This window comes from Acartia tonsa, chromosome 12 (genome assembly GCF_053477335.1).
Source record: "Acartia tonsa isolate MP-2025a chromosome 12, ASM5347733v1, whole genome shotgun sequence".
Classification (NCBI taxonomy): Eukaryota; Metazoa; Arthropoda; class Copepoda; order Calanoida; family Acartiidae; genus Acartia; species Acartia tonsa.
Window position 1 is genome coordinate 1394343 of NC_137271.1, and position 15113 is coordinate 1409455.

General features: G+C 32.7%; 1 protein-coding gene across 1 annotated transcript in view; it reads left to right on the forward strand.

Moving 5' to 3' along the window:
• LOC145334425 (uncharacterized) overlaps positions 1-15113 on the forward strand; it is a 165005-nt gene that overhangs the window by 73080 nt on the left and 76812 nt on the right. The window contains exons 5-6 of the mRNA XM_080179879.1: positions 96-138; positions 15023-15108. Coding sequence (XP_080036005.1) covers positions 96-138; positions 15023-15108 — 129 coding nt within the window. The remainder of the gene's footprint in view (positions 1-95; positions 139-15022; positions 15109-15113) is intronic.

The following is a 15113-nucleotide window of genomic DNA, read 5'->3' on the forward strand; positions in this document are numbered from 1 at the left end:
GTCTAAAACCTGATTTTATATCAATTCTAAAATATTAGTTTAGTAAAAAAAGTAGTTTATTTTCCAAAAATGTATAAACTTGAAATGTTTGAAAGGAGGAAGAGTTGAAACCAAGAGAAAAACTACCAACACTCTCAAGTAAGTAATTGTATTACAACCGGTTCTTAGCCATAATGAAAAAGCATGTATAGCATCGTATTAGTGACAATTTTCTGAAATAAAAATTATAATATAATATTAATATCATTTTTGTCAGAATTGGCATTTGGACCTTCCGGGCTACCCAAATTGGTTTTATGTTTTTTTCTCTTCATTTTAATATCCGTGGAAATCTATCTATAATACGATGCGATAAATAACTATTGATAAATAATCTTGAGGGATAAGTCAATAAAAGCTATGAATTGATTTATGTTCCTAATGACGAGAGACAAAATTATCCCTTCTGTAGAATTATATATATATTATTAGTTAAAAAGTTTGCACAATTCTGTTTATATAGATATAGATTGTTGGTTGAAAAGTTAAAACACTATTACATTTCAAAGAGTAAAACAAAAATAAATATAGACACCAAGGTTGTTAATAGAACAAATAACAGAATGTGTTTATAACCTTTAAATTACATTGTCAACATTTTTAAAATTTTAATTTGCAGACAAAAATTTACACATAGAATTAAAAATGACAGACGGGTCTTTTTATAAATGAAGTAAGACACTGGATATAATATACATGGATATATTGACAGGGGTAAATTTATCGTCAATTAAGGTTGCTATCATGGACCTCATATATTGGTCAGTTCGTATATCCAGTAGGAAGGAATAATGTGGGGTAAATATGGTTGATGAGGAATATCGTTATTTTAGCCAGCTGTAAGTATCATTTTATAAGAGTACATGAAAATATGGAGCAACATCCAATTAATAATATATCGATTAGTGCAATGTCAACATATTCAAAAATTTAATTTGCAGACAAAAATTTACACATAAAATTAAGAAAGACAGACGGGTCTTTAAAAAGTGGAAGAAACAATCGATATATAATTACTTGGATGTTGCACCAGATTTTCATGTACACGAATAAAATGATACTCATAACTGGCTAAAATAATAATACCTCCCATCCTTTCCCCTCCTACTAACTGACCAATAAATGAGGTCAATATTAACAATCTAAGCTTACGACAAATATTCCCCTGTCAATATATCCACATATTCTATATCCATTGAATAGACACACCTTGCAAAAAAGCATCAGGGAGGAGGGGACAATGGTCTGTTTATTACACTAGTACTCAAAGTTTTATAATAACGTTTTTTTATTCGTTGGCTTAAGAAATTTAAGAATTTATTGAATTTTGATTGGTTTATAAGGATGAATGTTCAAACGTCCCAACCACTTTTTGTAATCTACAGAAGGGATAATTTTATATATCAACATTTGGGGATGTACCAAAATTTAGCGGTCATTGTCTTATCCCTTTACATCCCTGAAGTAGCTTGCAGCAACTGTAGACAGAACCCTGTAAGACTTTTGTGCTGATATTAAATCAACATAAAACTAAAATATGTCATGACTACTTTTATTCAGGGATCTAAAGTGATATAAGACAATGGCCGATAAATTGATGTACATTGCCAATGATGATACACAAAGTTATCCCTCCTGTAGATTTAAATTAGTGGTTTGGACGTTTTGACACTCATAAATGAACCAACCAATAAAAATCCCTAAGGTTGTTAAGCCAACAAATAAGAAAACGACTTTTATTGCATGTTTAATGAAGACAACATATACCATTGAAAAGAAGGGAGGGGAAATTGTAATTTATACTTGTACCCAAAGTTTTATAAACACATTTTTTTCTGCCATTGGCTTAACAACTTTGGGTACTTAAAATAATTCCTAATTGTTGTTTTAAACTAGCAGTGTTCGAGCTTCTTAGTAAATAATTTTGATCTTTATAAGGGTTTATTTTGTTTATTATCATTTATTCTGATGTCAATAAAAACCTCCAAGTCTAATACGTGTATAGGCATAGACAGGACATGAAAAATTCAATTTATTTAGTTAAAATTGCGTGATAACCATGCATATCAGAGATCTATAGGGATAAGACAATGGCCGAAAAAAAATTATGTACATACACAAAACTACCCCTTTAGTTGATTACAATTAGTGGATGAAACGTTTGGACCCATATCTAACCAATCAAAATTCATTAAAACTCCCCAAAGTTGTAAAGGCAACGACTAAGAAAACGTTATTATAAAACTTTGGGGACTAGTGTATTAAACAATCCATTGTCCCAGGGGTCTAAAGGGATAAGACAATGGCCGATAAAATTATGTACATCCCTAATGTTGATACACAAAATTACCCCATATGTATATTGCTATAAGAGGTTAAAACATTTGGACACTTAACTAACCAATCAAAATTCATTAAAACTCCCCAAAGTTGTAAAGGCAACGAATAAGAAAACATTATTATAAAACTTTGGGGAATAGTGTAATAAATAGTCCATTGACCCAGAGATCTAAAGGGATAAGACAAAGCCCAAATGGTGATAAACAAAATTATCCCTTCTGTAGATTAAAATTAGTTGTTGAAACGTTTCACTCAACTAACCAATCAAAATTAATTAATAGTCCCCAAAGTTGTCAAGAAAACGAAATATAAAACTTTGGGGACTATTGTCCCCTCCCTCCCTGCTTGCATACACTTGCTAAACTTTTGCATAAAATAATTCATGCAATTTAGCAGACGCACGTCAATCCTTATATATAAAAAGTAACAGGATGTCTGTCTTTAGGTCTGTCTGTTTGTCCGTCTGTCCATCCGTCTGTTTGTGTGTCCGTCTGAAGCTTAAGATCTCTGTAACCGATAAACCAATTGGGCTCTACTTTTTAGAGAATATTCCTATGATCCTGTGGTGGTTTAAAGCTATTTTATGTCAGCCTGTAGCAAAGGATCTATTACACTAATCTCCAATGTTTTAATATTCGTTGGCTTAACAACTTTAATGGGTTGGTTCATTAGTTATGTGTCAAAATGTTTCAACTTCTAATTAATTGTAATCTACAGAAGGAGTAATTTTGTGTATCAACATTGGGTATGTGATTCAATTTATCGACCATTGTCTTATCCCTTTAGATCACTGATAAATATTTTTTTATGTTTTATGTGGACACTAGTTTAAGGAAGGTCTATATTAATTGAAAATATAAATTTTAGTTGGGCAGTAAATTGCATGCTTATTATGTGACTAACCATGCAGGGATCTAAAGGGATAAGACAATGGCCGATAAATTGATGACAACCTTAATGATAATACACAAAATTACTCCTTCTGTAGATGGTTGAAACGTTTGGACAATTAATTTACTTAACCAACCAATAAAACTCCCAAAGTTGTTAAGCCAACAAAAATTTAAACATTATTATAAAACTTTGGGGTCTATTATAATAAACTGCTCAATGCTCCTCCCTCCCTGCTAACCATGCCTTCAAGATTTTATATAATTAAAGAATTACTTCATCCTAAACCACCTACCAAAAACAATGGTTTTTGTCGATAAAAGTTGTCATAGCTGATTCATTATCTTTTTTAGTTATCTTAATTATCCTTTCTTAACCTACTCTAAGATTCTAAATCGTTTTTTTTTTTTGATGAAATATTAACAAATAAATATTTGAATGTAGCATAATAAACATGATCCCAACTATCAGACTGCAACAAGGATGTCTACAGGGGTAGAGCAGGGAGGGAGTGAACACTGGACTGTTTATTAGACTAGTCCCCAAATTTTATAGTAACTTTTTCTTATTCTTTGGATTAACAAATTTGGGGACTGTAGTGGATTTTGATGCTTCATTAATTTTAGTGTTCAAACGTTTCAACCATTTATTGTAATCTATAGAAGGGAAAGTTTGTGAATCTTTAATTACACCAATTTATCGGCCATTGTCTTATCCTATAGATCCCTGGATATTTCCTAATAAGTATTCGAATGTAGTATGATAAACATGATCCCAACTATCAGACTGCAACAAGGATGTCTACAGGGGTAGAGCAGGGAGGGAGTGGACACTGGGCTGTTCATTACACTAGTCCCCAAAGTTTTATAACAACATTTTCTTATTTGTTGGCTTAAAACTTTGGGGACTAGTGTAATAAATAGCCTAATGTCCCCTCCCTCCCTGGCATATAAGTCTGCACACTGATGCTAGCAGGGAAGGAGGGGGCATTGGATGATGTTTTATTTGGAAGTTTTTAAAATAAGGGTTAAATAAGGTGTATCATCATTGGGGATGAGCGGGGACATTGAGCTGTTTATTACACTAAATTTATAATAACGTTTTCTTATTCGTTGTCTTAACATCTTTGGGGACTATTTTTATTGCTTGGTTCATTACGTTGAGTGTTCAAACGTTTTAACCACTAATTGTAATATACAAAAGGGGCAATTTTGTTTATCTTTATTGGGGATGTATATCAATTTATCGTTCATTGTCTTATCCCTTAAGATCCCCAACAAAGCGCTGTATTTGCAATTCTAAATTAATTCTACTTTTGGAAAACATGGCTATAAAACTTTGGGTACCTATGTAATTTACAGTCCAATGTCCCCTCCCTTCCAACCTGGTAATTGAATTGAATTGAATAGAGTTGAGTGAGCGATGATGTTTTTATAGAACCCATTTTGGAGCTGTGAGTTGGCATTAAATACCACATATTGTCACATTTGCAAAGTCTCAAGAGGCCTCTAGGGGTACTTGAGTAAAAAAGGAGAGAATGGGGGGGGGGGCGGGGGGGGGGGGGGGGTTGTAACTTCACTCCACTTTTTACTATAGTTTTCAAGACGAAAGTAAATTTTCAGGAAAGCTTCATTTTCAAACTTGTAGTAGAGTAAAACACTACAGGAAGGAAGGATTACATAACTGTATCTCCCCATCGCAACCGCCTAGTGCAACCTTTCTATCGGGTCATTGAAAATCAATCAATGGTGTCGCTATTATTAACACAGCCAAGTAGCAGAAAATAATTTAGAAGCAGACGAAGAATGTCGTCGAAAAAGGAAGGGAGGTAGTTGTCTGTACGTACATATATAGCTCTGTTAAACTTCTAAATGATATTATGTTTTTTTACATGTGCTATCTCTATTAGTTAGCTAAAAAGTAGGAACATATAAAAATAGAGAATAGCCCTGACAATCGATATATTATTACTTGGATGTTGCACCAGATTTTCATGTACTTTAATAAAGTTATGCTTACAGCTAGCTTAAATAGCGATAATCTCCCCCAACCCCCTTTACCCCATCCCCTCCCCTGCCACCGTATAAACGGAATAACCAATAAATGAGGTCCATAAATGCAATTGGCCACAAATTTTTCCCTGTCAATATATCCATGTATTCTATATCCACTGCCTTTAGTCAGACTTAGTGAGACATAGTGACACCACTAAACATTAAAACTTTCACTTCAGAGCCTTCCACTGTTTCAGAAACGTAGCATCTCTATAAGGAACTGCTTCTCTCACTGAAGTGCTATTAGTCTGAGTGTCTTAAGCTATTAGGGTATCTCAATGTATATATTATATTCAGACTATTTTTGTTTCTTAGTTGGCCAATTTTGTGATAGTGACAGAATAAATTTACGTTGGGATGCTTTCTTTTCAATAAACAGAAAAAATCCTAAAACTTTAATATTGGGACTATCGTTTTACTGGTATCCGAAGTTTTACAACAACTTATACTTAAATTACAAAATTTTGATCATAGCAGTGTCTAAACTTCAATTAATAAATCAAGGGGTAAATTTGTTTATCATCATTTAGGATGTACATCGATTTGTGTTATACATAAATTGAGAGGTTGGTTGGATTGATTATCCATTAACTTCTTTTTTTCCCTACTCAAAAGAATGTACTTAGTTAGTGAACCAATGAACTCTTATTTATCGCATTTCATGGAAGTAAAATGAAAAACTAAAGATTTAAAGTTAAATTTAATTTTTGTTTTGCCCGATGTGCTGAAAGACCGGGCCATCAAAACTGGTATTAATTTTATTTTTCGTGGATTATTGTCTTTAATACAATATTATGCATGATTTTTCAGTATGGCTAAGTACTGGTTCTAAGTCATACTGTAAATGTTATTTCTTTTGGTTTATTATCTTAATAATCTGAACAAAATCTGTTAGTCATAGGTCAACGAAGAATCTAGTAATAGTGTCTAACTTTTTGTCTTTGTGACGTAACAAAAATCCATCTCTTTTTTATGTTTTTTTTCCCACCTCCCCTCTCCTCCTTCAATTTTTGTTACGTCACAAAGATAAAAAGTTAGACACTATTACTAGGTTCGTCAACGAATTTTATGCCCCACTTTTTACATAGCTTCATGGATAAAATGAAACATAATTTGGGAAATTACATCAGTACCCAAAGTTTTTGCCATCTTATTCGTTGGCCCAATAACTTTGTGACTCATATATCGCTATTCTGATAAATTGTAATGATTAATAAGGTAGAACTTTAGCTATTCTTGGGTTATTTAAAGTATCAACAATCAAGGATCTAAAATGATAAGACATTGGCCAATAAATTGATGTAAATCCCCAATAATGATACACAAAATTACCCCTTCTGTAGATTAAAATTAGTGATAGAAACGTTTGAACACTCAACTTACTGACCTACCTATCAAAAATCACTAAAGTCTCCAAAGTTGTTAAGCCAACAAATAAGAAATAGGGACTAGTGTAATAAACAGCCCACTGTCCCCTCTCTCTCTCTCTCTTTGTCGTTCTCTCTCTCTCTCCCTCTCTTTCTTTCTTTCTCTCTCTCTCTCTCTCTCTCTCTCTCTCTCTCTCTCTCTCTTCTCTCTCTCTCTCTCTCTCTCTCTCTCTCTCTCTCTCTCTCTCTCTCTCTCTCTCTCTCTCTCTCTCTCTCTCTCTCTCTCTCTCTCTCTATCTATCTCTCTCTCTCTCTCTCCCGCTCTCTCTCTCTCTAATTAACAATCTCCATGTTGTTAAACCAACAAATAAGAAACAGGGACTAGTGTGATAAACAGCCCATTGTCCCCTCTCTCTCTGTCTCTCTCATTCTCTCTCTCTCTCTCTCTCTCTCTCTCTCTCTCTCTCTCTCTCTCCCTCTTTCTTTCTCTCTCTCTCTCTCTCTCTCTCTCTCTCTCTCTCTCTCTCTCTTTCTCTCTCCCTCTTTCTTTCTCTCTCTCTCTCTCTCTCTCTCTCCCTCTTTCTTTCTCTCTCTCTCTCTCTCGCTCTCTCTCTCTCTCTCTCTCTGATTAACAATCCTTTACTGCATGACCCAATTCTGCTTTAGCAATTGCACATTCCCCTTTTACACTCCCAATTATTTTAATAATTTGCAAAGGTTTTGTACTTTTGTACTTGCAAAAGTACAAATGTCCAGGGAGAGAGGGGACATTGGACTGTAAATTATACTGGTACTCAAAGTTTTACAGCCACGTTATCTTATTTGTTTGCTCAAAACTTTGGTTACTTTTATTGGTTTATTAAAAACTTGTCGTTTCCAGGGATAAGGGATAGGAAACCTGGCCATAAATTAGGTCTCGGCCTGGTTTTGAAAGGGATCATGCAACTTTTACCATTTGCCTAATTTAATGACCTTACTGGCGGACGGCTCATATTGGCTACCGCTCTAAACCAATAGTGTTCTGTGATTTGGGCTTATTTTGTATCAACCAATCACCAATTGGCGGAGCCAATTGGTGATTGGTTGATACAAAACAAGCCCAAATCACAGATGGCGGAAATTTTTAGAAGCAGACAATTCTGGAAACCAATTGGTGATTGGTTGATACAAAACAAGCCCAAATCACAGATGGCGGAAATTTTTAGAAGCAGACAATTCTGGAAAAAATAATGATTTCGTCTGCTACGAAAAAATAAATATAAATGGTGTTAGATCACATTAGTTTAATTATTAAATCTGCTTAGAGTTAAACATTAACAAGGATGACAACATCCATAAGTAGCGAAGCACAAAATTTCGTGAATGGGACTGACGGTCATTGTTGTTTTTTTTCAAATGACGGGAAATTGAATTTTGATATCTTTAACTGAAAAAATTTTGAAAATCGATTAATAAACACCAAAGATATGGGGGAAAATGTAAAAAATATAAAAATAGCCAAAAACCTGCAAAAAGGCAACCTGACCGTCATTGTTGATTTCTTCAAATGACCGGAAATTTAATTTTTATATCTTTAACTGAAAAAATTTTGAAAATCGATTAATAAACACCAAAGATATGGGGGAAAATGTAAAAAATATAAAAATAGCCAAAAACCTGCAAAAAGGCAGTCTGACTGGCATTGTTGTTTTCTTCAAACGATGGGAAATTTGATTTTGATATCTTTAACTGAAAAAAGTTTGAAAATCGGACCATAAACACCAAAGATATGGGGGAAAATGTAAAAAATATAAAAATAGCCAAAAACCTGCAAAAAGGCAGTCTGACCGTCATTGTTGGGTCTCTAAACGACGGAAAATTTAATTTTGATATTCTAACTGAAAAAATTTTGAAAATCGGACCATAAACACCAAAGATATGAGGAAAAATGTGGAAAATAAAAAAATAGCCTAAAACCTGCTAAAAAGCCGTCCGACCGCCATTGATGTTTTATAGTTAATTGTGCTCCTTAATGATGGGAATGTTGTCAAAAAATTTCAGCTTTCTATCTTTTATAGGGGCTGAGTAAATCCCATTTCCCCCATAGCGTTACGGACTGACGGACGGACTGACGGACTGACGGACTGACGGACGGACTGACGGACGGACAAAGCGAATTATAGAGTAGCTTTGCTACTAAAAAAGGGCCACATAGAAAAAACAAAAATAATGGGATTATTTTTTTGGAAAGAAGGTAGCTACGAATTTTCATTTGGTAGTTTATAAATTAGATGTTGTATTTTGAATTTTAAAAATTTAGTACGGAGTTGATACAACACCTTCACCCTAATTTTTGTACAATACAACACAGTACAGATATATCATTACATTATATCCAGTATAGTATCCAAAGAACTTGATAGAATGTTACCCAAGTGCATATTTATTTATTTATTTTGAATTTTAATTAGCAATGAAATTTTCAAATAAAATTTTTACTCATTAATAAAAATGCAAATAATACAAACTAAAATCTGTCTGAGGGAAACCCAACGATAGCTTTCTGACAGTTCAAATTACCAAAGTAAAAGATAAAAAATTTTGGGAGAGAAAAAACTTCTTTTTAACAATAGGTTTATAAAAAGTTATGTTTTTTACTTTAAACTAGCTACCTGAATTTGATTCTATACTTTATCTACACACACACACACAGCTTTTTCATTAGCATTTTATACGAACCACTGCGCTATCCCAAAACTGGTTTATTAGGCTAGAAATAGGCCTAGGCTTGAAATAGGCCTGAAATAATATTTTCCTACGTTTCCCATCCCTTATCCCTGGTCGTTTCTAAACTTTTCAACAATAATGAACACAGTTATATTGTCTGACTGATTATGACGTAACAAAAAAAAATTAGCCAATGAGAGGCCACCATAAATTTTACCATTGGTCAATAACGACCTCTGATTGGCTAATCTTTTTTGTTACGTCATAATCAGTCAGACACTATTACTGTGTTCATATTAATTTACAGGAAATATGATTTTGTTTATCATCATTGGGGTCTAAATTATTGTCTTATCCCTTACAAATATAGCATGCTCTGTCAAACGAGCATGCTCTGTTTGAATACTCAGGAATCTTAGGGGATAAGACAATGGACGATAAATTAGTTTACATGGATGAAACTTGTAATAATAATGGCATTATGTACTCTTATAAAGTGATACCTTCAGCTGGCTAAAATAACCACATCCACCGCTCTTTACCACATATCCTCCTCTCCTACTGGATAAACTGACCAATAAGTCAATGTTAGCAACCTAAATTTACGACAATTTCTCTAATAATAGTCACATATGTTCTATATCCATTCTCATGGTTGATACTATATGGCATGTAATAAAAGATGTCATAGCTGATACATTTCCGACCTAACTTTAACTGCCCAATTTTGTTAACATGTTTCTAGCCCCTGCTGGGTTATCTAGCCCTGCGAGGAACTTTTCTTCAAGCTTATTCTAACCTTAACTTAACCTAACCTAACATAAGAATCGAAAATACATTTTTATTGAAAGTTTTAAAGATTAAATATAAGGGAAATAGCCTGTAATTTTTACAGTTTATATTCTTTATTTAAATCTTCATTTTATTATTATCATTTTCTTATATCTTTAACTAGAAATAAAATTGCAAAATAATTCTCAATGTCTTTTTTGACCCTCAATTTCATGTACTTATATGATAGGAATCTCTCTTTTTTCTGTTCTAGAATGAGTCATTCTCTAATTAGGGACCTATGCATCTATTGGAGCCCTATGAAATCATACATAAAAATGTTAAAATCTTGTAAAACATAAATTTAAGACTTTGAAATTGACCCCAAATTTCTATAATTAAATAGCAGCTGCGCCCCTAGTATCTAGGTAACGTGTATTCAAAGGGAGGAAGTTAGGGAAGTAAAAAGCCTATCACCAATTCCAGATTGAGATAGATTTTAATATGAATAGCCAAAAACCTCCAGGGACCTCATTGATAAATATATAAGAATATAAGAATGTAGTCAAGAATATCTCTTTGACCCAAACTTAAAAGTCTCAAAGTTTTTACCAACTATCATAGATTTTTTTACGAATTATTGGTGTTCTCCAAGGATCACTCTTTGAGCCTAACTTTAAATTAAGGAGTTCTAAAGGGCTACCTATATGACTCAAAGTTTTTTGCCAACTATTTTAGAAATAACTATACGAATACAAAAAAGGATCAATAACAAATTGTTTGAGTTCCACAAGGATCTCTCTTCAACCCTAACTTAAAATTAGGGCTTCATATATGACTCAAAGTTTTTGCCAACTATCATAGAAATAACTAAAAGAATGCTGAAAAGGATAATAGTTGGTGTTCTCCAAGGATCACTCTTTGACATTAATTTTAAATTCTGAGAGTTCTTTAGGGTTCCCTATATGACTCAAAGTTTTTGCCAACCTTAATGAACTCATTGCATTCAAGAAATTCTTGAATAAAGATAAAAATCTTTGTTGGGGAGCAGGGCTGCCAAATTTGCACTAATTAAGTTGCTAATTGTCTTCAGCAGTAAACTTTTTTAGATCATTAAAAAGGCGTTTGGAGGATTTTTTGCAGCATGGCTATGAAACAGATTTATATCTAATGGATGAACCAGTTCTATGCCATAATGAACAAACATGTTGATGTATAGCATTGTATTACAGACAATTTTCAATGAATATTGAAATAAGAATCATAAAATAAAACCAGTTTTGTTAAACCAACACTTTGATCCTTTGGGTCTATCAAAACTGGTTTAAATCTAATATTTTTTCAATTTTGTATTTGCAGAAATCTGCCTATAATACAATGCGATCAATAACTATTACAGATCAAGGTTTTAAAAAGTTAATCATTATTTTCTGACTCTTTCCAATATTTAAGCAGTAAATATTTTTATCAGATTTTTTTCTTACAATTTTTTATTTAGCGATGAAAAAAGATTTAGTTCTCAATTATCTTCATTATTGTAAGACATATTCTTTTTAATCAATTTATCTAAAACATAGGTTAAAAGGCAACGATGTTAGTCCTTAAAATTGAAAAGTACATTCTTATATTGATGACCAAAAGTACAAGAATTGATATTTGTATGTCTATAAAATATGGTGAAGTCATCCCTATCAATCATTACACTTTTGTGCATCATTACAGAAAATAGTTCTAAGAACATACAGTAACCTTAATATCACAGTAGATTTCATGGTTTATTCTCTATTAATTGTAGTGTGATACACTTAAAATTAATGATTTTAGAAATGGTCTGAAGTACAGTTTCTTCACCATATTTGTACCATGCATGCATATTTACTTTTTTAGTATACTAGCGACTGTGCCCCTAGGATCTAGGATTTAAATATTCGAAAAGGTGTGGAAAGGTAGAAAAATAGCATAAAACCATACCAAGTTTTATTTATAAAAAATAAATAGTTTAAAAACATATCAGGTCCTATAAACTGATAAAAAAAGTCTTATCTATAATACAAAGTAGAATGATGTCTGTCCGTCCGTCTGAAGCTTAAGATCTCGGTAACCACTGAACCGATTGGATTCTACTCTTCAGGGTATATACCTAATGGTCCTTTGGTGATTTAAACTATTTTCTTGGGTGGTGGGACACCTAACCCCCCCCCGCCCCCCCCCCCCCAAGACAATAAAATCCCCCCACCATTTATTTTGTTTTTAGGCAGTTTTTTCAGCAGAATTACTTAATTTATTTTAAAATTTTTTTTTTTATTTCTAAAATAGGGGTGAAGCCGCTGGTTACTTTATATAATAGGATAATAATATATGTTCTAACAGATCCAATTTTGAATTACAATATACAAAAAAGTTATCCTCTAAAATAATGTAGTAAGACTTTTGTATGCAGCTTAAGATTTCGATAAGTTCTGATTGAGTTTTCCATTCTATGGAAGCTTCATATAGGTCCAGGTTTGTTTTGGACTGATTATTTTTTAGATTTAAGTCTTTGGGTGATTTAAGGCTATATTATTGTTTTACCTATAGCTTCGAATACAGAGTTCCTAGTTGCTGGGGGCTAGGGCAGTGGATGCAGATTTTTTTTGCCCCCCCCCCCCCAAATTTTTTAACCCCCTGGGTAAAATTTGCTTCAGGGGCTATGTATCACCCCTGAAATCTGTTGGGAAGGGGGGAAATTACCCCCTCTAAAAAAAAATAACCCTCGGGGTAAAATTTTTTTGGGGGTTAATTCCCCCCCATAAAAATTGTTTGGGGGGGGGGAAATACCCCCTCCTAAGTGGTTGGGGTAATTTTTATATAGGGGGAGGGGGTAATCACCACTTAACCCCCTTCCCCCTTGGACGTCCTTGGGCTAGTGGGTTGATATTCTAAAACTATTTTAATAATATGCAAAAAAAAGTTTTAAAGTTGCTTTTTTATTATTCCAAACGGTAGGTTGAACAAAAATAAAATCTAATAAAAAGAAGACCTTATAACCATGGAAAGAGGGTAGTTTAAGCATTTTATTACACTATTCCTCAAAGATTTTTGATAACGTATTCTTAATAGTTGGCTTAACATCTTTGAGGACTTTATTAAATTTGATTGGTTGTTTTATAAAGTTGAGTATTCAAACGTTTCAACCACTAACTGTAATCTAAAGAAAGTATCTTTTTTGTATCATCATTGTCTTATCACTTAAGATCACTGGGTTACATTATAGGCAAACATACATAAAGTAAATTTTATTGTAGGTTAAACTAAAATAAAACTTAATAAAAAGGTAGACCTTCAAACAGTGTCTGGGTTTTGCCATAACTGTAGGTCACAGTGGGATTAATGGTCTAAATATTTTTTTTTTAACCAAGTTGACATTGAGATGTTTATTACCTTAGTCCCCAAAGTTTTATAATAATGTTTTCTTAGTCATTGGTTTAACAACTTTGGTGTCTTTCATTGAATTTTAATTGGTTGGTTGAATAAGTTGAATGTCCAAACATTTTAACTACGAATTGTAATCTAATTTTGTACAATTGGATGTACATCATTTTACCATTCATTGTCTTATCCCTTTAAATCTCTGCATATTCATATTACTTTTTATAATAGGATATTTATACATATTTCCGCCTTCATTTCCCTGTGAATGCCATTTCTAAAGTCAATCTTAACCCTTGTCACACATCATTTAAAATACTTCAAATGTACTGTGACACTACTAATTAAATAACCTAAGAACTCCTGTTGTATTTATGACGAAAGAAGTGTGGGCTTCTAGGTTTTGCTTAATCACAAAAACTTCAATGTTCAGGGATCTAAAGAGATAAGACATTGACTGATAAATGATGTACTTCCCCAATGATGGTGCCCAAAATTACCCATTCTTTATATTACAATTAGTGGTTGACACGTTTGAATATCCAACTTAATGAACCAACCAATTAAAATTAAATAAAAGTCTCTAATGTTGTTAAGCTAACGAAAAAGGAAAATTATTTTAAAACTTTGGGGACTAGTGTAATAAACAGCCCAATAACCCCTCCCTGCCTGCAAAAACTTCAATGTTACTTCTTTATTAACTTTTTTTTACTGACAAGACGTTCTTGTAAAACAGCAAAACAAAATTAAATAACAAGGATTAAAACATACAACAAAGTAAAGTTGGACAAATATCCATGGAATTCTGTCCATTCTAAACAAGTTTTTCAAAACAAAGTACTTGAAATCATGATACCTAAGAATAGAAATAATGTAAAGGCATATCTACTATAATATATAATTACCTGGTATACAAATCGTTTAAGTTGATTTAATAGAATCTTAAACGGCTATGTTTGAACATGCACATATAGTTATTTTACATACATGCCTTAGATTATTTCTTATTTAATTTAGAGAGCAAGTAATTTTTAAATTCTTTTTACTCTTTTTATGGCTTTAATATTGTTAAGTAAAGCACAATATACATAGAAATAGCTTTTAGATTTTAATGCTGATTCCTGTAATAATTAAGAATGTATAATTATGGAATTCTGCAGATTGAAACAATTTTATAAGAGGTATATTATAAGTTAGGTTAGGTTAAGTTAGGTCAAACAAAGGTATAAGGCTAGGGGCTTAGTTCCCAAAGTTTTATAATTTCTTTCTTTATTCGTTGGCTCAACATTTCAACCAATGCAATGCAATGATTGTAATCTACAGAAGAGTAATTATTTGTAATATCATTGGGGATGTATAGTACATCAATTTAGCGACTATTGTCTTATTCCTTTAGATGGAATTCTAAAGAAATGATATGGTATTATCATTTATTTATCTGTTTAGGGTTCCAGGAGCTGCAGGTAGCATGGGGGGATCCAATAGGAACAGATCCATTTCTCCAGGTCTCCAGCAGAGAGGCACATCTCCAGGTAGT